At 42.8% G+C, this 23246-nt stretch overlaps 1 protein-coding gene across 3 annotated transcripts; it reads left to right on the top strand.

The window, feature by feature from the left end:
- Positions 1-671: 671 nt before the first annotated feature.
- LOC142367826 (adhesion G protein-coupled receptor B1-like) lies at positions 672-22493 on the top strand. 3 transcript variants are annotated; one of them, XM_075449849.1, is made up of 32 exons: positions 672-1164; positions 4169-5072; positions 5913-6062; positions 6159-6257; positions 6375-6536; positions 6816-6980; positions 8095-8259; positions 8370-8534; positions 8649-8750; positions 8855-8961; positions 9062-9256; positions 9394-9462; positions 10523-10631; positions 11118-11261; positions 11354-11423; positions 11606-11708; positions 12130-12173; positions 13788-13914; positions 16743-16846; positions 16968-17070; positions 17199-17349; positions 17462-17531; positions 17674-17740; positions 17838-17923; positions 18076-18247; positions 18398-18493; positions 18605-18641; positions 18828-19444; positions 19542-19577; positions 19685-19789; positions 20044-20094; positions 20318-22493. In XM_075449849.1, the coding sequence occupies exons 2-32, from the start codon at positions 4370-4372 to the stop codon at positions 20513-20515; spliced, it is 4572 nt and encodes a 1523-aa protein (XP_075305964.1). In that variant the 5' UTR covers positions 672-1164; positions 4169-4369; the 3' UTR covers positions 20516-22493. The 3 variants fall into 3 exon arrangements, with proteins under 3 accessions (XP_075305964.1, XP_075305963.1, XP_075305965.1); XM_075449848.1 differs by having other exon boundaries at positions 18602-18641; XM_075449850.1 differs by lacking the exon at positions 20044-20094 and having other exon boundaries at positions 18602-18641.
- Positions 22494-23246: the final 753 nt, after the last annotated feature.

Below are 23246 nucleotides of genomic sequence, written 5' to 3'. Positions count from 1 at the left end.
AGATGAGTTTGCAAACCCCCAACCCACTCCTTGTGACAATTTGATAACTTTGATTACCTATTAGTGACCCCTAAAGAAATAAGCATCTCTTTATTTACTAAATTAGCGCACAAATAAGCCTGAAAAACGTATTTCCCCTTTTTTTTTTTTTTTAAACGTGCATTTTGGCTTGATTAATACAGCTACCTAAATGTGATTCCAATATTTCAAACATATCACCACGTTGCCAAACCAAATCTCTCTATGCAATGTCCGTAGCCTACACTGACAATCCCTTATGTCTCATTACTATTCAGCTGAAGACAATTCATCTCTTCATTGCGTCTCTGTGCTTGCACACATATTCCGCTGATCCTCTTTCCGGTACCTTTGGCTGTGCGTTAATATCTGCGTAGTTTGGTGTTCATAATCGTTTGTCCCTGTCTCCCTGCACAGATCCCTCCCCTCTCTTCAGATTCAAGCTCCCTCCCTCCTGCGTGCGCTGACATAGTCACTCTCACACTTCCACGCGCACATGCGCGCACACACTAACACGTCTCCCCCGCACACTCCCCCCGTCTTGGTGCTGTCTCATTCACTTCGGTACTCTATCCACGCACTGACTCCAACTCGAAGCCGGGGGGGGGCGGGGTAGGATATATACCTCCGAGAGGAGGCCACAAGCTACACTGAGACTGGACCCACTTGCAGTGCAAAGACCTACAAGCAAGAAGACTCCGAAGCCGGGAGTAGAATTACCAACATTTATCCTGGAGCATAGAGAGAAGAGACAAGCGAGACCACAACGTTTGGTTCTACGGACTGTCTGCTGGAGCTCCGAAACAACCAATTTGTCCTTTCGCTATACGCCAGTTTCTCTGGATATAGCAGCTAAACAAAGTTGGTAGTAAACTCTTTGGAGTTTGGTTAGAGTCGCATTATATTTTCTTTGCTTGTGAGAGTGGACTGCACTGAGACTTGGGATCGACCCGCTTGGGTCGGGTTTGGACCTGGCGCATTCTTTCAGCGGCTTCAAACACTGCGAAAGTTTTGCCCAGAGCGCAGATCTGAAGACTTTGAGTCGAGTCAGACTTTGAGATACACTCAGCAGCTGCTACCCGAGTCCAGACACCTGGACGACCGGTTAGAGAGCCACTGACAAGACGTCAAAGAAGAGTTTTCAAGGTAAGTGAAAGAAAAAAAAAGTTTCATTTTTCATCATTGCTTTGTCTTCTACATGTGTTTTCGTGTTTGATTCAAAACCAAGCCGACAATGTCTCACTGAAAGTTGCGAAGTGATTATAAGTTTCAGATTTCAGATTTCTCCGTTTAAAGTTGTGTGTCCCTGTCCGTGGTGCTGAAACGCTCAACTCTCTCAACTGTTTTCTGATGTCATGTTCGTGCACCGTGAATTTATTGCACTGCTTTTGACGTGTGTTTCAGCTTCTATGTGCAACACTGTTTGTTCCTATAACATTTATTTCCCTGCACATCTGAACTGTTCAAAAGTCCTTCATTAATGCCTATGTAGCCTACTACTAGAAAAGTACTATTGCCGCTGGGTGAGGCGATCAAACAGAACAGCAACAGAAAGTTATACCAAGGCAACGAGTCGCTTGATAGAACTTTCTGGTTTGCTTGTGTTTGAATTGCATGACAGATTTGGGTGTGGTTGTGCAAAGTGTTAGAATGATGGCTTTCAAATGCATTTTCAGCTATATCTAAAGCTATTTGACAGCACCTTGTATTTGAAAGAAGGACTCTTTGCTTTAATCAAAGTTTTACAAACTTGCACAACAACAAGGGCAAAGGCAGTGAGTGAAGAAGACAACAATCTGGGTTCAATTTTCTTGACTGTCTTTTTAGAAATTAAATAAAATAATAATACTAATAAATGTGATAGAAATCCCTACAACGGTAAGCACTAATAGTTTGTTTAACCCCATTCTTGTCTGAATCTACGTAGGAAGATCATGTCAGTAGTCTGCTATGGTTTGTGTTGCTATTCAATGTTTTTGCTGCGACAAAGGTTTATGGCAAATATAATGGGTGGTCTAGTCTCTTGCACGTGTGCAATTTCTTACACCGGGTGCACCAAAAGAAAGTGTGAGCAATTTCTGGATGAATGATCACATGTAATGGCTGCAAAAATTGTTCCAGCAAATAGAGATTCTTGCAAAGAAAAGAAAGAGATTGGGAAATTCTGATCTCCCATCATTCTGTTTATTGCTGTCGCTCACATATACACATTCATACATAAATGATCATTCAGTCAAGGAAAACAAACCCATCGTGAACAACTTTAAGATTGAAAAGCTCAGATGTTACAGTTAAGCCAATGTATTTTAGGAAAGTCAGAACTTAACATATGGGCATTCAGGATGCAATAGTTTGCCTCATATTAACATTACTCACAAAAATCTGGGTGCATTTCAGGCTGTGCCATGAGTCTTTTCGTAGTTTCTGGCTAAGATGGAGCACACATTACTTAACCACCTGCAGACGTTCATCTACAGCAACTGCAAATTACACATCCCATCAATGAATTCATATTTCTTATTGCTTTACCATGCAGCATTGCTTCACTTGTTCATACACCTAATGTGAGCTCTGTGAATCTTGCTGTAGCTGTGATGACACAGGCTATTACAAAACTCTGTGCCTTCGCATAAATAGAAAGCATGTCACAGATGGTAAAAATGAAGCTTTTGTGTTTTTCGCCCTGATCTGCAAAAAATAAACTCTGTCTCCATAACAACTAACTTGCTCTTTCGACTGCCCGCTATGCAGAAGTTGTTGTTGACGACAGCAAATGGACAAGCCCAAAAAACAGACAGACAGGTTGGGTGGGGAGGGGAGGGGGTGAGAGATGGTGAAAAGAGTTCTCCCGCCACAGCTGGACCACTCTTTTCACTCTGTTCCTCATCAGGTGCCCATTCATGGAGCTTCCGGTTGTTGGAGGGCGGGGGAGCGACAGACACACACGGTGACACAAAGCAGAGGTCTTTGCTGAGTTGCTCACAGAGAGGAGGGAGGCAGAGATGTGAGGAACGTAATTATGAGTTCTCTGCATGAAAAGTGCAGGTGCTTCTCACAGTGGTTGCCGCTATAGGCATCAATTGTGCAGCTATATTTCTACCCTGCAACATCTTTATGATTAACCCCACGGTCACATTCAAATGCAAGCTTTTATTTCAGATTCTGAAATGCCAATATCCTCAGTATAGATGCTATTCAATATTATAATATTTCACAGGAGATTTACTGATAATAGTGCCAGACATAAGAAACCATATGCAGGAAAACATGATAGAGCATAATCCTTATCCTGACTGCATGTGAAAGATGTTGCTGAGCAATCTATCACTACATATATTGAATACAAAGATTGAGACAGCAACTGTGCACGTGTATTTCACTTGTGAGTATAAGGCATACAAAGGCAGAGGATAGAGTCCCATCAAGATAAAGTATGGTTTAGACAAAGCATTTCTGCAAAATGAGAAACACGGAAACTGACAAAGTGAAAAAAAATAAGAGTAACATGAATGCATGAAGTCTCTCTGCAACACACACAAAAAAGTATGATTTGAACAGGTTTTAGTGGTTGTGCATGCATCTGCCTTAACATGCATGCATTCACTATAATATGCAAAATACAATGATTTACATAATTTCACTCTATGCCCTGGTATGCACTACAGTAAATATTCCCAAAACAATTTATGCCACTGCAGAGTTTGTAATCACCCCTAGCTATGGACATGGATGAGCCATTCCTCCTGTTTACAGCTGAACAGGAGGAGCACATTGCACAAATAATAAAACTACTAAGCGTCTGTGGTTGCCAGTGGCATAGCTTCTATGGACGTCAGACTGACGCACACAGTTCAGTGTGTGGGAGGAAAGAGCAAAAGCTTGGAAATACCAGCTTGCTGTGAAGGACTGTAATTGCACTGCTGCTGCAATTATGTCCCTGAGAACAGTGCATTTTAGATCACTGAACATACCCCTAAACAATGTGATACAACTCATCGGCAGATCACTGTTGCATAAATATTAGTTTAGCAAAAGGTCCAATTAAAATGCATCTCATGAATACTGAGAAAAATGCATTGTATTTCAAGACTATTCCTACCCTGCATACTAATATCTGGTGTTGTTTCCCTTACATGTTGTTTTTCTGCAGATCCCTCTTTGATACAGACATTAAAGACTGTCTGATGTACTAAAACCTACAAATCCAACAATTGTTCAGAGGGGTTGCGAAGATAAGCAAAGGATCTGCAACAAGTGCAGTAACTTGCAACAAAGAAGTCAAAGAAACAACCTAGTCAAACCAGAAGTCACAGATTTAACATCAACACCATCCTCTAACTAAGCTGACCCAATGGCGTGGTCAGCTTTTACCGGCCCCTGCGTGGCCCTTGTCCTGCTCTTCTTCGGTTTGACCTCTGGCACCCCCTCCGGCCCAGCCTCCGCCACCTGCGCCACCTTGGAACAGAGCCGCTTCTTTGGTGTGTTCTCTTCAACGACCACCCTGCATTCAACACCATGCTCCTGGACCTTGCAGAACCCCGATCCTCGCCGCTACACCGTCTACATGAAAATCACCAAGCCCACTGAATCCTGCGTGCCCCGCCAGATCAGGACCTTCCAGTTCGACTCCTTCATTGAGACCTCCCGCACCTTCTTGGGTATGGAGAGCTTTGATGAGGTGGTCAGGCTGTGCGATGCTTCAACCACTGTCACCTACCTGGAGTCGAGCAAGCAGTTCCTGCAGATCCGTAAGGTGGCACCAAGAAACGGCCTGGCAATCGTGGAGGGAGAGAATGATGTTAACGAGTTCAAGGCTGAATTTCTGGTCGTGGGGAAGAGGAACCCAAGCATGCCTGCCTGCCAGATGCTGTGCCAGTGGCTGGAGAAGTGCCTGTCAAGTAGCACCCATGATTATCCCTGTGGCATCATGAACACCCCTTGCCAGTGCTGGGAGGCCCCAAAGAGGAAGCCAGGAAGCTGCTACAAAGGCGGTGTCTATGTTGAGAAATGCACTCCTATTCCCAAAGACAACGGACGCGATGCTGAGATCATCAGTAAGTTTATAACATGACTCCTTTGAGTTGCACCCAAACTTAAGTAAAGTAGTGAAAGAAAAACAAAGAATCTAAGGAGGTTGCCATCACATTTACTAAGCTACACTAGAGGTGGGGATTCGTGTTCCCCATCCCTCTCAGCTCTTTCTGAGTGTGTTTTCGGAGCTGCTGAGGGTAATGATCCATGTCTACAGAGCAGGAGTTCAGAGAGAGGATGTGCACTGTGCCACCACAAAGTAATGAGAAGTAAATCAAAGTTGTTAGAGGTATTTGCCAGTGCATCTTTAAGCCTAAGTGGCATTACCTCCTGAACCTCACACTTTACTTAGCGCTCCATTTTGTCTGAGGCAGGCTTGTTGGGTTTGATGCTTGGCAAGGAGTCAGGGTTTTAGGGGGGATATAGAGAGCATGTTTGTGTGTTAGACTGGAGGAGAGCTGAAAAGAACATAAAGACATTGCACTCAGCTGGCGGTAAAAAATCGAAGCAGTGCTCTTGTAGTTGTCATAGCAACATGCCAGTCAGCCTCACACACTGCTCTGCCACTTGGTTTGAACCAAGTGGTTAAAAGCAAATAAACAAAAATTTGAATTAAATATCCAGCGTTTTGAGTGCTCAGTTCAACTCACAAAGAAATGTCCTTGTTCATTCTCTGCATATAAAGAAAATATTACTCACTTCCTGCTCTTGAACATGAAGTTAGAAAACATTTGTTGAATTACGCTTTTGTGCACACCTTTGCACTAACCCAGTAATCTTGTTTGAGATTGCTATAATTTTGTGGAGCATGTTCAGTTTCCAGCCTTGCTCAATATCCCCCCTCTTCTCGTGTCTTCTTGCAGAGGGCTGGGCTGGTTGGGGCCGCTGGTCTGTATGCAGCCAGGAATGCGGCGGCGGAGTCCAGGTGCGCAGCCGAGGCTGCCAGCCTGAGGATGTTGTGTGCGAGGGAACAGTTGAAGAAGGGCGTGCTTGCAACCCTCAGCCATGCATTGGTAAGCCCACCTGTAATTCAGTCATTAAATTAGGAACACTGCTGCTATTGGGTCTCATTTAAAGTAATGATGCCTGCTATTTTCAAATTCTCACAGGCAAAGAGCGCAACAGGAGCCAGGGTCTGCGGGCTATTGTTGGTCTGAGGAGAGACAGTGCTGATGACACCAACCAGGGCGCTGTTGCCACCCAAACAGGTGAGATAACAAGGCCCTGTTGCTGTAGAAGAGGATTTAAAAAAAGTACAGGATCATAGTGCAACAGTGTTTAAAGCCTTTTGTCATGACACCTCCAATTAATGTTGTTCATAACAGATACTAATACAGATGAGTGGTCCACCTGGAATGCATGCTCAGTTACATGCGGAGAGGGCTGGCAGAGCCGTTCCCGTCTCTGTGCCACTTCCTCCTTATCCACCCAATGCACTGGACCCCTGCGGGAGAACAGGCCATGCAATAACACCGTCGTTTGCCCTGGTGAGTTCAAAAATAAGTTTTTTTAAAGTACATAGTGGAACCAAAGCTGTCATCTCTTAATGATTACCCTTTATACAACACCCAGTCAAGAAGCCTAAATTCAGCCTCCAGTGCTTTAAAGTTGTGCTGTTAATGACTATCCCACCTGACATGAGTCAGGTTTCCAAATGCTCCATATAGACGTTATGGACCTTCAGTGAGCTCAAACTAAATGCCTGACATTGTTCAAATAATCTACAAAGCCCTTAATCACAGCAACCCTTTGTGTTACCTTTGTAGTGGATGGTGCTTGGGATGAGTGGACCCCCTGGAGCTTGTGCTCCTCTACCTGTGGCCGCGGTTATCGTGACCGCACCCGCAAATGCAAGGAGGCCCAGAATGGAGGAGAGCCTTGCCAGGGCCCCTCAAGACAAACCAAGTTCTGCAACATTGCTGTCTGCCCAGGTGAGTCAAGCACCTTAACAGTTTGAGCATTTTTCAGTTGCTGATTTAGATACAGCAACACAGAATTTGGTGTATCAAAAAGATGCACATCATCAAGGTCACATAATTGCTTGCCTTATCGCCATACTTAAAAATCTGTGATATCTGACTCAGGCTATGATACGTAACCCTTCATCTAAATGATTAATCTAAAAGAACTAAGTAAAACATATAATGGTATCAACATCATCACAAACAGCAACTGCAGTGGCAGATTGTTATAACATCTGACTCATCAGAACAAATGCCTCTGTAGATATTAGTCAGTGACTTTACAACAGCTGCCTGTGACTCATGCAGTGCTCATGGTCACTCAGTCCATTATAACTTTACTTTTCTTTTATTCCTCCACCTACTTGTGTAATGACGGGATTTAAGTTTAAGTTACAGCCACACTTGTAAGTTTTTTCCAATTCGCCACGGCGGTGGTCGTCATAAACCACCAAGTGACTCCTTAAGCTGAACATGATCTTGTTGCAGTTACATTTTTCCATCAGCAGATGTCCCTCGGTACCACCAGCAACTTATGTCTGACAGGGAGAATGGGCAAAGCCATTACTGAGAGATGATTGTGTTTCATTTGAAACTGAAAGGCTTAGGAAATTAAGCCATCATTAATAGCTCATTCAGTATAATAGACATTTCTATTTGGACCCATCTAAGTTCTTTTTTTAAGAATGCACTTTATTCTATCTCTTTTTTTTTATCATAACACCAGGCACAATATAATATCAATAGTGATATACTTGTTTTTCTATTTCTATGTTTTTAGTCATTTAAGGTCTTTTTACAGTTGAGGGTTGTTGGTTTTTTTTACTATATAAGCCTGACTCTCCAAACTTGACTCTAGTTTTAATGACAGAGAATCTTAGATGTTGAGAGATGCATAGAGTCATGCTTGAAGGGCAAATAACTTGGCTCTAACTTTCTTTCACTTTAAATTCAACCTGTGTGCGTCATTTGAAATGTTAATCTCATCAGTGAGTTTGCCAATGATGTCTGTGGCCTGAGGGTCGGTCTTGTCCTTGCATTGGCTAATATTCTTTTGCGTCTGTGTTCCTCTGCTTCCCTCTAGTGGATGGATCTTGGAATGAGTGGTCTGCCTGGACTGCTTGCTCTGCCTCTTGCTCCAACGGTACCATGCAGAGAACAAGAGAGTGCAACGGGCCATCTTATGGGGGCTCAGAGTGCCATGGCGGCTGGAAAGAGACAGCCAACTGCTTCCTGAAAGATTGTCCAGGTACAAAACAAGACAAAAAATTGCATATTTCAGATTAACAATCCAAATGAAATATAAATCAATCAGACATATCCCAGCTCAGAGTTCATTTTGTGAAATATTCTTCACAGTTGATGGACGCTGGCATGCGTGGAGCTCTTGGGGCAGCTGCAGCAAGACTTGTGGTGGTGGCATCCAGCAGAGACAGCGAGTCTGTGAAGGGCCTTTCTTTGGAGGAGAACGTTGCCCTGGTGAAATGGGAGAGCAGAAGCGCTGCAATGAGAAGCGATGCCCTGGTTAGTGACTCCCAAACAATGAATAAGAGAAGTCTCAGTACAATTAGAGCACAACCCCGATCCAAGAGCAAACAGACACTCATCACATCACATCTGATTCTTTAAATTCTTTAGAGCCACATGAGATCTGCCCTGAGGAGAACACCGGAGATGTTGTGTGGAAGAAAACTCCTGCCGGAGACATGGCTGCCATTGCCTGCAATGCTGATGCCTCAGGTACAGAGAGACTCTGTATAGTGATACTAGATTAGCTTTAGCAGATTAAACCGCTTACCATCGCCACTGCAGCTATAACAAGTACCTGCTTTTTATACCACCAGGTCTGATTCTGCGCCGCTGCACCCTTGACGCTGTAGGCCTCGCTTCCTGGGAGAACCCAACTCACATCCAGTGTGTTTCCAAGAACTATGAGAACATTCAGACTCTGGTAAGCCCTGAAGGCATAATTACAATGATAAATTCCTCATGTGTTTTGATTTCATGTACAGTCAAAAATTCAGATTAACATCTTGACTTTTTGCTTGTAGTCAAGGGACTACATCTCCAAAGCACATATGGGGCAAAGCGTGGATGGCGTTGCTGAGGTGATTTCACGCCTGAGATTCTCTTCTGATGAGGGGGCCAAGTACAGCGGCGACCTCTTGGCTGTCATGGAAATCCTGAAAAACACTACTGAGCTATACCAGGGAACCAGGCTGAGACTGAGCAACGCTGATATGGAGGTAAGACATGATTGGCAAATGCCTGACCAAGAACATGAACATATTTAGAAATATAATCACACAACTCACTCTTTCTCATCATCTCTGACAAAAAATAAGATCTTCTCACACCTCTACCTTTATTTAATGATCTACAGAACTATGTCCAGACCATAAGCAACTTACTGAAGGAGGAACATCGTGACAAATGGGAGGAGGCACAGCTGGTAAGTGACAAGAGAGTGTATGTGCAAGATTGCCTATGAGCAGAGGAGAAAATAAGTCTGTTGTGCTAATGTTCTTTATTTGGGATGAATGTGTGAAAGAAAAATACAGGAAGGGAATTTTCAGGAAGATTGTGACAAGTTTCAAATTAGGATGAGGTGTTGCATTTGCACTGATTAACACTCTGAAATAAGTTTTCTCTGACCCAAATATTCAATTGCAATGGAATAATATTAGATAATTGCAAGGCAAAACCACTGAATTGGATGTGTGGGATTTAATTTATCATCTACCACCACCTAATTTGTGCACTTTGTTCAGTTTGTCACATTAACTTTGTGACAAACTGAACAGAAGTTTGTCTTCATTTAACCACCTCTTATCACCTTCCCTCCACACTTGAATGACTCTGTGTCTCTGTTCCTGCTAAAACTCACGGTTCCCAAGAAAGGCTACACTTAGAAAAGTTACAAAAAGCAGAAGACTCCCACATTAGAGAGTAAACACATATTTGTACACAAGCTGAAAGCAGGAGGGTGAGATACCGAGGCCACTGCATCACTGAATCAGGGAAAATCATACTCCCACTCTGCAATCTGTCTCCATGCCATCCTACATACGATGACCGTTGTAAGGAGACACAGACATCACATCAAATGCAAGAGCACACCTTACACCCACATCACTGCAGTTCTGCGTCAGAGACACGCAAGTCAGGCAGCCCTCCCTTTCACTGAAGAAGAGAGGACAAAAAAAAAACAGAGTATGAATCAACAGCCTGCCCATTTATGGCCATAAGGAAGTTCTGAGGTTGCATAGCAGCAAGAAGTGTTATTTCTTTCACTCCACTGCTGAGCACTCTGAAAGAATGAGAACAGGCACGGATTGTGCTAGGATAGATTATTTAGAGGTGAACCATGTAATGAGTAATCAGTAGCTTTGTTTGATTGCACAATTAAATCAGTTGTGTTAATTGCATAGAATGCAACCAGACGTATGTGTCCTTGTTCATATTTGTGACGCTTCTCCCCCTCTTCCTCTCTTCTCCATTTTCTTATCCAGATGGGTGCCACCATTAAGCAGTTCCTCCGCATGGTTGAAGACTTTGTGAACATTATCGGAATGCAAATGAGCGGCTTCCAGGAAATTTATGAAGTCACAGAGAATTTAGGTGAGCCCTAATTTCTTCTGCCAGCCCCTCTCGGTTCATGTCAAGTCAAAATGATTTGTCCTCTCTCGAGCTAGAGAGAGGAATCAATCTTAATCTGAGTCCATATCAGCTGCAACAGAATGCATCAGTTATCATTCTGACAGATTGTCAAGTCCATCAGCTTTACTATTTGTAAGATGTTGCGCAGTATATTTGGCATAACAGATGTGAAGTGTGGCTTTGACACAAACTTATCAGTCAAATACTGCAAGAATAACGGAGTCTGAAATGTAAACGTCATACACTAAATTACTCATGACTTGTGTGACTCAGGCTCATTGAAGGTGACTCTCACATTCTCAAAGGATTTAGTGGGAAATGACTGCAGCCATAAACACAATATATGAAAACATCAGTCCATTCAAACAATTCTTCCACCAACACAGATGACACCTGTGTGCTTTTTACTAACAAAAGCTCATGTCTGTCGACCTTTGTGCCTCTCAGTGTTGAGCATCCACAAGCGCCCCACAACCACAAGCTCCAACTTCACATTCCCAATGAAAGGCTGGAGAGGCATGCTGGACTGGGTCAGGAACTCTGAGGAGAAGATCTCAGTGTCCCGTGATGCACTGTCTATCAAACAGTCAGGTAAAATCAATCAAATATGAAATTTTTTTAGAAGAGATTAACCGGTCTGCAGTCTTATGAATTTGAGTCTAACGAGACATTTTGTGTTTCAGATGGCAACGATGCTTTTGTGACTGGCATTGTCCTCTACAGAAACCTTGGTTCCATTATGTCCTTCCAGAGGTAATACAATTGCACTGCTTTTATATTTATGACATTGGCCTTCCATGAAATATATTTTGTGGTCACAAGATGGCGCACCTTGTTCCAAGACTCATTACTTCTGTGTTCTTGTATTTTCTCACATTATTGATCTTTTTTTTTTTAACTCATACACTGACAGTGAAATATTCTCTTTCCTACAGTAACACAACACTGCTCAACTCCAAAGTGGTGACAGTAATCGTCAAACCCACCCCAACTCTCCTGTCAACCCCTGTTGAGATCGAGTTCCCTCACCTCCATAATGTGAGTCTCTAATGATTACGCAAACTAATGGAGCCTTACAGAAAATATCAGCCCCCCTCTGGGTGTTTGTGTACCACAGTGTGCACAGAGCCTGACATTTTGCTGACATTTCCTACGACACTCTGACTTTTACATACACTTGTGTTAGCTGAAACCCAGCAAAAATCACAACACAACCAAATGGTCACTTGATGATGATAATGATGCAAGCTCATGTGCAATAATTAGTCTCTGCAGCTGATAAGAAGCTGTTTTTAGTTTCATGCATGCATTACATGGGAGGGTGGTGAGAAATGTGGGCAGGTGGCTGCCAACAAGCTGTTGCATCTAACACGTTTATAGTAAGGTGTCCCAGCCTACGCATTTCCCTTTTCTGCAGAAATTCCTCACACTGCTTTCTCCATCTGCCTCTTCTTTGCAGGGCACAATGAATGAGACGTGCCTGTCATGGGACGAAAGCGAATCGTAAGTGTTAACTGTTGTTGTTTCTCTTCTTGAATGTGCATCTAATTGTCATCCATATCTCAGGGTGGCCTTGTCAGCTGATGTGGTGCCATCTTCTCATTTGTGAATCCTTTCAGTTATCTATTTGTCACGGTTTATGAACATTCAATCCTTCAAAGTCCAACTCTCACCAGTAAGAGAGCAATAATTTCAACCTCATCAAATACATAGGCCTACATTTATAACAAGCACCTATAGTTCACACTACTAAGGGTCACTCTAAAGAGAATGCCAGCTATCCCTCCTTCACTTCTTATTCATGTTGATATGTCATTACAGATGATCATTTCTTTGATCGTTGAAGCGTTTAGATAGAATAACCCTAGGCTCACCCTGCCCCCCTGTATAATACACAGGTGGATCATTTGCACTTTGATAGATTTGTATACTTGTGCAGGAGAAATAAGAATTGTTAATGCACCTGCATGCACCCACCACACCTCTCCAAATAACAACCAGTCAGAGTACAAGCAGAAGCAAAAATGAATTGAGAGAGAAAATGTAATTAACTCATATACTTTCAGAGGGAGGGCTATGTGCCTCTAGTCAAATTAGATTAATTTTTGACAGCAGATGTGATTAATGGCAGGATAGAGACAGAGAAAATGGCAGAGGATGGAGCTTTGGTCAGTGTTTACTCACAGAGTTTTATATATTTGAGAGCACTCTGATCACAGGAAGCAGTCCATTAGCTTCTCCAGTCCTGGATTATATCGAGGTGGTTACAGATAATAAAAAATAAAAAAAAGATCTGCAGCTTTTCAAACCATGACATGGCTGCACATGCTTTTTAAACCCTGCCTCACAATTCAACATTCAACACAGCACACATTACTCTGTGTAGGCAGATCCACTTAGATGCCATTTTGGTAAACTGTCATGATGATTTGGCCCTGCAGCTGTCCTCCTATGACACTCTGAAACAGGCTGGACCTGCTACCACCCTATATTCCCAAATTAATTAGCCAAAGGGGGCTCCTCTTGTAGCATCTGCTGCTTCAACACACAAATTCAAGTAGTGTTGCACTAATTGGGAGAAATGTTCATAAAATCATACTGTCTTCATGTTGTCAAACCTTGTATTTCATGAGGGAACATGCTGTCCTTTGTCCTCACTGAGCTTGACAAATGTTGCCAATATTTACATCTAGTGAGAAAAAAGTGCATATAACAAGGAAATATGCAGATATGCTAATGGTGACTTAACTGATTATGGTAAAGATTGATATTAATCTCATAAGCATACAAGTCAGGATCAGAAGGATTCCTGAGATACTGATATGCACCTCCTAAGTTTTAAATAAAAGAAAAGATTTTTCTCCCAGAACAAGTCATATTCTCCTGTTTTGTTATATAAAAGATAAAAGCAATATAAGCCTGTCACTACAATTTTGGTAGTGAAGCCGCAGCATGCATGAGATTAGTATAAATTGTTTCTTTTCCTATTTTTTCAAACTTTTTTCTTTCAATAAATATTTATCAGGAAAATCCATTAAAGAAAAACATTCCCGAGAGATTTGTCATATCTCTCCTTTCCTAACCCATCGTTGTCTTTCCCTCACTTCCCCTGTGCAGCTCCTCTCTGCTTGGGTCTTGGTCTGCTCGAAACTGCAGAGCTGTGCCCGTTCATTCATTCAGAACCAAATGCGTGTGTGACAGCCTCTCCACCTTCGCCATTTTAGCGCGCGTCAACTTCGACTCGGTAAGTCATCTGTGTGTTCACAATAAGGTCTTGTTTTTCTCCAATTATGCATGTTAAATGTTCCCTGCAGTGTGCGTGTGAATGCGGTGCAGTGTCAATGTATTGGACTTGTTTTCGAGTGGTTTGCTGTAGCGCTGCCTGCCAGCGATTCTTTGTCTCCGTGCAGGTGCCGCTGATCGGAGAATTGCAGTCTGTCTGTACTCTTATGCAACACGTTGATGTATAGAAATCGTATTTAGATTTTCATATTGAAACGTTAAATTTCGTATGGAATTGGCGATTTTGCAGTTTCTTGTAAATCTGATGCAGATTTTCTTGACTAAATGCGAAATTGGATTTTGCAGCATTGAGCAATAGCTTATGGTTGATTGAAAGAAAATTAAATGACACGGACAGTAAATTGTTATTTAGGGCTCTCAAAAATGACTTTTTTGCCTTTCATCTAGAATCGTGCATCTTTTTTAATAGGCCTATGTTAAGGAAGATTATACAGAGTTAGTGATGGGGGGGGGGCTCATTCCTCGTACGTTCATTGCCAAACTTTACCTTTGTGCATCGCTCCATTTCATGCGCAAAAGCAATATGTAATTTTCCCCTTTAGACTGTGCAGCCGCTAAAGCTGCTCGCCGTCCAGTTGCCTGGTAACGGCTTCTGCAGGGCAAACTCGGCCCGGGTGATTTTTGATAACTAAGATCCTGAGGGGGGAGACATACACACACCCCCTCACACCTCCCAACACCCCCAGGACAGAGGAAATTGTCTGCCCATCTCTGCGGAAATCTCATCCACTGATCTCTAATATTTTGTGGAACGGTTTTGTTTAAATTGGCATTTCTTGTTAATCTCTTGGAGCAAAACAGCACATGAAATTGCACTGCAATGTTTTCTGCCCCTTAAACCCACCGAGTTTTTATCCTCCCCACCTGTTGTTTTCATGACATCTTGCTGTTGCCAGTCCGCCCAGCTCTTCCCATAGGCTGTACACCCCCCCCCCTCAACATCCCCTTAGAGTAAAAAGGCAGCGGAGCCAATCACTTCGTCTGCCAATATCTCAGAATTCTCCATTACATTCCTTCTCTCTCCTCTTCGTCCACGGCAGCAAGACTGAAAATGCCAGAGACAGACCAATGAGAGACAGACGGCTGGTCACACTCTGATGCCCCCCCCACCCACACACACACATCCATCCTTTGATGAGTGCTGTGGACATTTTCAATAACATCTTCCACAGAAGCACACGAGGAACACCAGTGAGAGTTGAGAGGCACACATGAAAAGGAGTGAGAGTGCGAGAAAACGCCCAGATGCTGCAGTGTGTTAGTTCTCATTCGATGTGTTAGAAACATAATGGTCCCATTAGAACAGCCCAGATACTGATAACAGCAGGTGCCCTTGACTACAGTGAAAATAGGGGTCATAAGCACATTTTGTTTTTTCTTCGCTTACCTGCTTCAGATTTGGTCAAAATGACAACACGTGATTTTGTCAAGGACAGGCAGAAGACGTGCCTCATATTTAGGTCAAACTGGCTGTCTGACTTCCACTTACTGGCCCATGGAACAAGATTCGACCCAGATACAAAGACTGAGAGGAGACGGAAAAGGACAAACTGTATCAACCGTGTTGTACCCCAGATTCCTAAAAGCCGAGGCAATAAGGCAACTTACCATTCTGCTATCTGCCAGATTTTGAAACAAATTTGCCTCAGTAAATTAGACTTCTGCTGCGACAGGCTGGAAAAGTTATTTTTAGGCGGAACATTGTACCGTTTAGATAGATCAAAGTCACTAGATCATCCCTTTCTAGCAGTACTAATTTGATACCTGCAGATCAAGGAGATAAGAAAATGGTCTCCCATCTTTTCTCCTTCTCGAAACATAATTCCAAATACAATCACAGCATTTTTCAATCAGAAAAAAAGATTGTCATCTGGCTCACTCTATGTGGTGATCAGAGGCATTAGATTACTTGAGGCCTCATTAAAGCAATGAGGGTATACAGTCAAGAATTATAGAAGCAGTGCAACCAATAATTATCTGTTGGGAGTTTGTAGGTGTGTTAGCCAAGCAGCGAGAGTTTTGTGAAGTCTCAAGGAGCTGAGATTTGTGTGTACAGCAATGACCCACTAGACCTCCGGGTGAATGAGCAGCAAGGAAGACAGGAGATAAAACAACCCCTCCTCTGTTTAATCCACCAGAAGTTTGGTGCCAGGGCTGTTTGAAACATGGGACGGTCATCACCGCTGGCAGCAGCAGGCGCTAAACTGCTGTCTGAGATCAGAAGGGCAGGTGGTGGCAGATTAATGCACAGGTGATAATGGTCCACCTGTTCTGCCCTTCAGGGATCTACAAGGAGCAGCTGGTTGGCACAAATTTAACAAAATAGAGAGAAAATATCAAATGGGGAGAAAAAAAAGAGGAGGTCAACATGGCTGGCAGGGATTAGAAGCTTGCTGTAGCAGCTAAAACAAATGACTGAAAATGCCAGTGTATCCTCTTCACCTCATTTGCTGACTCAAAAGCTCAATGGAGAAATGTAGTGACCCAAATAATTTTGTTAGTTTGCTGTTCCATCTTTTTAACATGTTCACCTTGGAGTCACCTTGCCTCAGCCGTGGCCTGATTGTGCCATTCAGCTGTTTGCCTACAGGGAGCTGTCTGCTATTCCAGATAGCGCACATCCATCTGCTTGCTATTCTTTGTGGTGTGTGTGTGTGTGTGTGTGTGTGTGTGTGAGACTCCTATCACTGGTTTTCCCTCTGTATGATTGTCTTTGCGTGTTTGCAATCAGCTCTAACAGACGTATTTGGTCTTGTCTTCCCTCTGCAGATCATGGACAAGGCACTGCTCCCGTCTGTGACTCTTATCGTTGGCTGTGGGGTCTCTTCTCTCACCCTGCTGCTCCTCATTATCATCTATGTCTCTGTGTGGAAGTAAGTAACCCTACAAGCAAAGTCCAGCTATGTCAGCCTTTGATATCATATGATGTGGCATGCGGTTTCTCTTCCCTCTACCTGCTCATCTCTAAACTCTTCTCTCTTTTCAAACATTCAGGTACATTCGCTCAGAGCGCTCCGTCATCCTCATCAACTTCTGCCTCTCCATTATTTGCTCCAACGCCCTCATTCTTATCGGGCAAACTCAGGCTCGCAACAAGGTAAGCCACTTATCTGGCCAAACCAAACTATTTTAAACCAGCATTTTCTCAAGCTCTGGGACATAGCAGTGCCACAGACACACACTTCTCATCTAACCTCTCTGTCTCCTTCCTCTTGGATCCCACAGGTGGTGTGCACTCTTGTAGCTGCCTTGCTCCACTTCTTCTTCCTCTCCTCTTTCTGCTGGGTGCTGACAGAAGCTTGGCAGTCCTACATGGCTGTCACTGGCCGTCTGCGCAACCGCATCATCCGCAAGCGCTTCTTGTGCTTGGGCTGGGGTAAGAATCTTTGAATGTATCTTCTTTAATTTCAACTGTGCTGTGTGAGTTTTCCTCATAGCTTTCATATCATGTAGGCTCTTTATTAAAATACCTATTTGCTGTATTGCAGGCCTTCCTGCACTGGTTGTTGCTGTGTCTGTGGGTTTCACCAAAGCTAAGGGATACGGCACCGTCAACTAGTAAGTCCAGTCTCAGCCTTTCATTTTTGCCTCTTTTCTCAGCCTTCCTTTTTCTGCCTCTTCTTTTCTCTCTGCATTTATTTTTAAAAAGGCCTTTGCTTTAGTATTAATATTATCCTTGCTCTTCTCTCCTCTCTCCTAGCTGCTGGCTGTCTCTTGAGGGTGGGCTCCTCTACTCTTTTGTTGGCCCTGCTGCAGCTGTTGTTTTGGTTCGTATTCTGGCTTTAATGTCCCAGTCCATACTTAGTCTGTTATATAAATGCATCTTTACATCCTCTCATCCATGATTTTTTTTTTCTTAAATAGGTGAACATGGTCATTGGCATTCTAGTCTTCAACAAACTTGTATCCAAGGACGGCATCACCGATGTGAAACTGAAGGAGAGAGCTGGGTAGGTCTTATTGATCTTGACTGCACACCAGAGTATTGTGCTTATCGCCCTCATCAGTGCCGTTACTGGTTTATTGATGATGTGCTTTGATATTGAGCCTCAAAATCAAACAACAGGAGTTGAGACTAATCTGCTGTTTTCTTAACCTGAAGGGCATCACTGTGGAGTTCCTGCGTGGTTCTGCCCCTCTTGGCCCTAACCTGGATGTCCGCTGTCCTGGCCATCACAGACCGCCGTTCTGCCCTTTTTCAGATCCTCTTTGCCGTCTTTGACTCTCTGGAGGGTTTCATCATTGTCATGGTGCACTGCATTCTGCGCAGAGAGGTGAGAAGAATTGAATTAGGGAGATAATTAGAAAAAAGATTAATTGAATGGAATTAACATAAAAAGAAAAGCTGATTTGGATGGTTTCTATCAGGTTACATGAGCTTGAACACAGCTAACTATGTCCTGAATTCTCCATCCATCTGTTAGGTTCAAGAGGCTGTGAAGTGCAGAGTAGTTGACCGCAAGGATGATGGAAATGGAGACTCTGGCAGTTCCCTTCACAACGGCCACCCCCAGCTTATGGTAAATTTCTTGGCTTATTGCCTGCTTAATATCTTGAGTGCTTATTTTATCCCTACATGAATATATGCACACATTAAGCACTAATAGAATGTTTTGTTCTTTTATCAGCAGTCTGATAACGAAAAGGATGGAGATTCAAGCAGACACGGTAAGCCCCTTTTACAGCAACTTTTCCCTCTTGGCCTTAACCCATACCATTTACATTTCAATTTCTGCTGTTCTTGCACTCAAAACATCTTATCTTGCATAAAAACAGAATTTATTTATTGGAATGAATCTTTTAGGCGAGGCAAGGTTCTTACTCAGTTCACACTTTTACAATTTTTCTTCAAAGGAATGATGAGCTCCGCTGAAGAGAAGATGCCTCCTCCTCAGCTGCCTCTTCCCATGGGGTCCAACTTCCACACCCTGCCATTAAAGAGTAGTCACATGCAGGCGGTTCCTGAGTACTCCAGCCACACTCTTACCCTGAAGAGAGAGAAAAGCCGCTTGGCAGGAGGAGTCGACCCATCCTGCGGGAAACCCGTGTACGTCTGCGAGGGAGAACTGTTCAAGCAACTGGATGCAGATCTCGCTCACGCTCAGGCCGAGGGTAGCCTTTCTGATGGCAGCGGTTATGTTCTCATGCCAAACACTACCTCCACCCTAAGGTCCAAGCCTAAAGATGACCCAACTAAATACAACATTAGCGTGGAGCAACTGCCACAGGCCAGACTCATGCATCTTGGCGGGCCCTTTGCTGAGCCCCAGGCTGCCTTCGGTATGACGTCAATCCCTCCCGATCAAGTCAGCATGTCATATTCAGAGAGAGACTCGCCCATCCAGAACATCCACAACATGTCAAGCGAATCCCACATCACCCACAGCAGCTTGGAGAACACCTTTGAGTCTATGAACTCCATGATGTCCAAGAGTGAGACCATCTCCACCCTGTCCATGAGCTCTTTGGAGGTAAGAATAGATGAAACAGTTGTTTTATGCTTTCTTGTACAGTGTTTCTAACATGTATCTAAAACTAAACCAACTTTGTTTCTCTATGTCTTTGCAGCGACAGAAATCCCGTTATGCAGAGTTGGACTTTGAGGTGAATATTGTTTGGTTACCTTCTCAGAATTTCTAAAGTATATATTATGTTTATTACATGCATCTCAGCAAGCACTAATTTTGAGAATGTTTTTCTGTCTTCTCCAGAAAATAATGCACACTAAGAAACGCCACCAGAACATGTTCCAGGACCTTAACAGGAAGCTACATCACGCTGAGAAAGACAGAGAGTCTCCTGCTTCTGACAGCAAGGTAACACATCGTAATATTACGCTCATCACCCATTTCCATTGACATCGATTTTCACGAGATGAAGAACAAAAAAAGATAAAAAGAAAATGAAAATCAGAGGACACAATACCATTTAAAAAAAAGACCATGTGAAATAACCTTAGGTTATGTGAAATAACCTTAAAAAAAATGAACAACATAGTGTATTGAACTATGGTTGTTGGCATCTTGAGGTCATTTGATTAAGGATGCATTTTCTTCCTTCCTTCTTACAGTCTGTGAGATGGAGTGTGTCATCAGGAGGAAGTGACAAAACGAACCACAGCGTGAGTGTTTATATACAACCTCACAATTTAAAAATTTATAGCCCATAGACAAGATACACCATCAGATCATGTCATCACTGCATATGCCTCAAAGAAGCAGGATTCACCCAAATGGCAGAATTAATCTCATTAGAAAACTCATTTCATTTTGATTAAATCAGGTACTGCTCAGGGCTGATGGGTGACACCAGTGCTAAATTGTCTTCTCTTTGTTCTCCAACAGGACAAACAGATGGCTCCTCTGGAGAGGCCATGGGAAGGAGTCCGGGGAGTACAGCAGTCACCTCCTGCATGGGTGCGCAAAGACCTGGAGCCCCTAGCTGCCTCACCTCTGGAGCTGCACTCTGTGGAATGGGAGAAGACCAGCACTGCTATCCCCCTGGTGGGGCAGGACATTATTGACCTGCAAACAGAGGTCTGAGGGGGAGTAAGGGGGCTAGCAAAGCCACCTGATTTCACCTCAGTCACCTTTTTGGTTTGGGAATGGGATCCTGTATGGATAGAGTAGAAGAAGCCAAAAAAGGGAGGAAATAAGAAAGTAGGTCCCAGAATCAGTGTCTTCAACCCTCAACCAGAGCAAGAAGGGAAGGAGAGAAGGAGTGATGGAGGAGTGGGGGTGATAGTGATGGGATGTTTAATGTAGCTTCTCTGTGTGGACTCCTATTAGAGTGCTCTAAAGGTCTAAAGGTTTAGTGGAGCGATCAGTGGAGTCCGTGGAGCAGGACCGTCTGTGGTTCCATTAACGCCTAACTGGGAGTTACCTGAACCCTGCAGCCTGAGTCTCAGAAGATGTGGTCGACATGTCTGCTTCTTTTTTCCTTCAACTCAGCTTTGGAGAAAAATTAACAAACATTAAAACGGTATGTCCTCCCCGCTTCTCGGGGTGGGGGGGGGGTGCAGCCGGAACTCTTAGCTGCTCTTCTTGCAGCCAAGTTACCTTCCAAAACAAGACAAGGCAAGAGAGCATAAGAGGCTAGTTTCATCCTATAGTACTGTGCACTTTGGTTAATGGGCACACACATTTTATTTTGGAGCAATGGATTATGATTTTGTTTTCAGCTTTACTTTGTCAGTTTGTGTGTTTGCTACTTCTGTTTTTACACCTGGAACCACCACTCCAGAACTGAAAATGAGACTCTCTGCAGAGAATGCAACATCTCTATTGGAGGATAATCATGCTGATAGTGTTTTTCACTGTTTTTCTCACTATGGTTATTATTATCATAAATGATTACAATTATTGTTTTTGTCATTGTTAGGTGTATTGGTGATATTTAGATTTTTCTTTCCCCTAACGACATTCAGGCTGAAGATTTGATTTGATTTTTTTTAATGGAAACTACAACATTCGTCTCTAAAAACAAAAGGATTCAATGCATCCATAATGTGTTCTGAGCCCATATGGACTGCATCGGGGCAAACATACGGAGTGGTGATGGAGGTGATGGTTAGTTAATCAACATTTCCTGGTTGCTCAAGTATTCTGCTTGGATACCAGTGACCAGCACCAGTATGAACACAGACTCTCACACAGGAAGAGCAGTGCACTCTGGGAATAGCTGGATGGAAATGTGAGAAGGTGGGAAAAATCCTCCTTCTCTCACCTGGCACAAGATGCAGGCTCTTCCATGTTGTACATGTGGAATCAAGGGATCAGTGAGGCCTTTCATCAACGCCCTTTTGTTTCTCAGCCTTGCAGGACTCTTGGACCGAGCAGAGGCTCCTGGCGCTGGTTTGACTTCCAGTGCAGCGCCAGGTCCTCAAAGACTTCAACACATTTGTGTTTTTAACCATCAGTATGGTGCAATATGATGGGTGCTTGATGCTCAAGCAAGACTGATATTGTGATTTAGTCAGAGATTTTTCTTACCAATGTTTCAAAAATTTTGTACCATCATATTTACAGAGCATATAGATGCTTTATGAGACTAATGTATAACAAATCTGTATTAGTAATTCAAAGAATTTATTCACTCTAGATTTGTTCGCAGATGACTCCATATTTGGAGCGCTCTGTGACTGGTAGATAATTGTACTTCTATAAAGCAAACATTATATAGAATGAATGATAGCCTATGATTATCTCTTAACTGTGCTTGAGAATATTTGTTATTACTCTCAGCTGTGTAGCGACGGGTAATAGAACCTCATGTCTTCTGTAACAATGTGTTACTGTAACTGAGTAGTATGTACTACCAGCCAATCTACCCGTCCCTTCAAATTCCTGTCTTGCCCACAGCCCAAGTCATACCTCGAGTTACTTGTACTGAATGCCCATCTGTATTTTCTTGTCACAATGTTGTTTATTATGTTCTGTTTTATCACCTGTAAATGTACAGTTTTCACAGCACAAAATGAATGTGACTTATTTCTAATAAAACAAAAATACCTTTATCAAATATTATGAAAGTATGTCGTGTTTGATTACTGGTTGATTATTTTTTCCTTAAGTCCTGTAATATTCAGAGCTTCTGAACAAACAAAAAAACGTGTACTTCGACAGTGATTTCTAAAACCCAGAATTGAAAAAAAATAAATAAATAAATCTAATAGCACCTAAAAATAGAAGTTCACACTTAAATTACTAAGAAAGATAGCTGCAGTAGGTTCAAATAGAGACAGTATTTTTAACTCCTGCCACATTAAAGCTTCTGGCAAGCCTATCATACTCTAAATATAGACATGATTAGCAGGTACATGAAACAGTAATCTAAAAAGATGATAAAAGCGCAATTCTCTGTTCTATTTCCAAGCTTCTCGGAGAGGTAAATCATTACCTAGAAAGAGAAAAAGCAATTTGTGAAGTAAAGTAATCAGAAAACAATTTTGACAGACTAGAATGATATATTAAAAATAGGAAATGCTTTACAGCTTAAATTTAGCTTTGGCTACTTTATCCTCAGGACTGCCTCCTTCCTTTCTCTCCTCTCCATAATCAGTTCTTGTTCTTTATTTCAGCTGAACCAGTACACAATTCTGCTGCGAGGCATAAGGAAAAGGAGATTTACATTATCCATTTGTATCATGCTGTTCATTCTCTGAAGTCACCTTGAGAGCAGACCGGCCTCTGAGCAAATGGTATTTTGCTGTAGGTGCCATTTTCACTGCATTTAAATGTTTTCAGCATATAATGTGCTCCATTTTCTGAATAA

This window comes from Odontesthes bonariensis, chromosome 18 (genome assembly GCF_027942865.1).
Source record: "Odontesthes bonariensis isolate fOdoBon6 chromosome 18, fOdoBon6.hap1, whole genome shotgun sequence".
Taxonomy (NCBI): domain Eukaryota; kingdom Metazoa; phylum Chordata; class Actinopteri; order Atheriniformes; family Atherinopsidae; genus Odontesthes; species Odontesthes bonariensis.
Note: the sequence above shows the minus strand (reverse complement) of the source record. Positions and strands in the feature narration are given on the sequence as shown.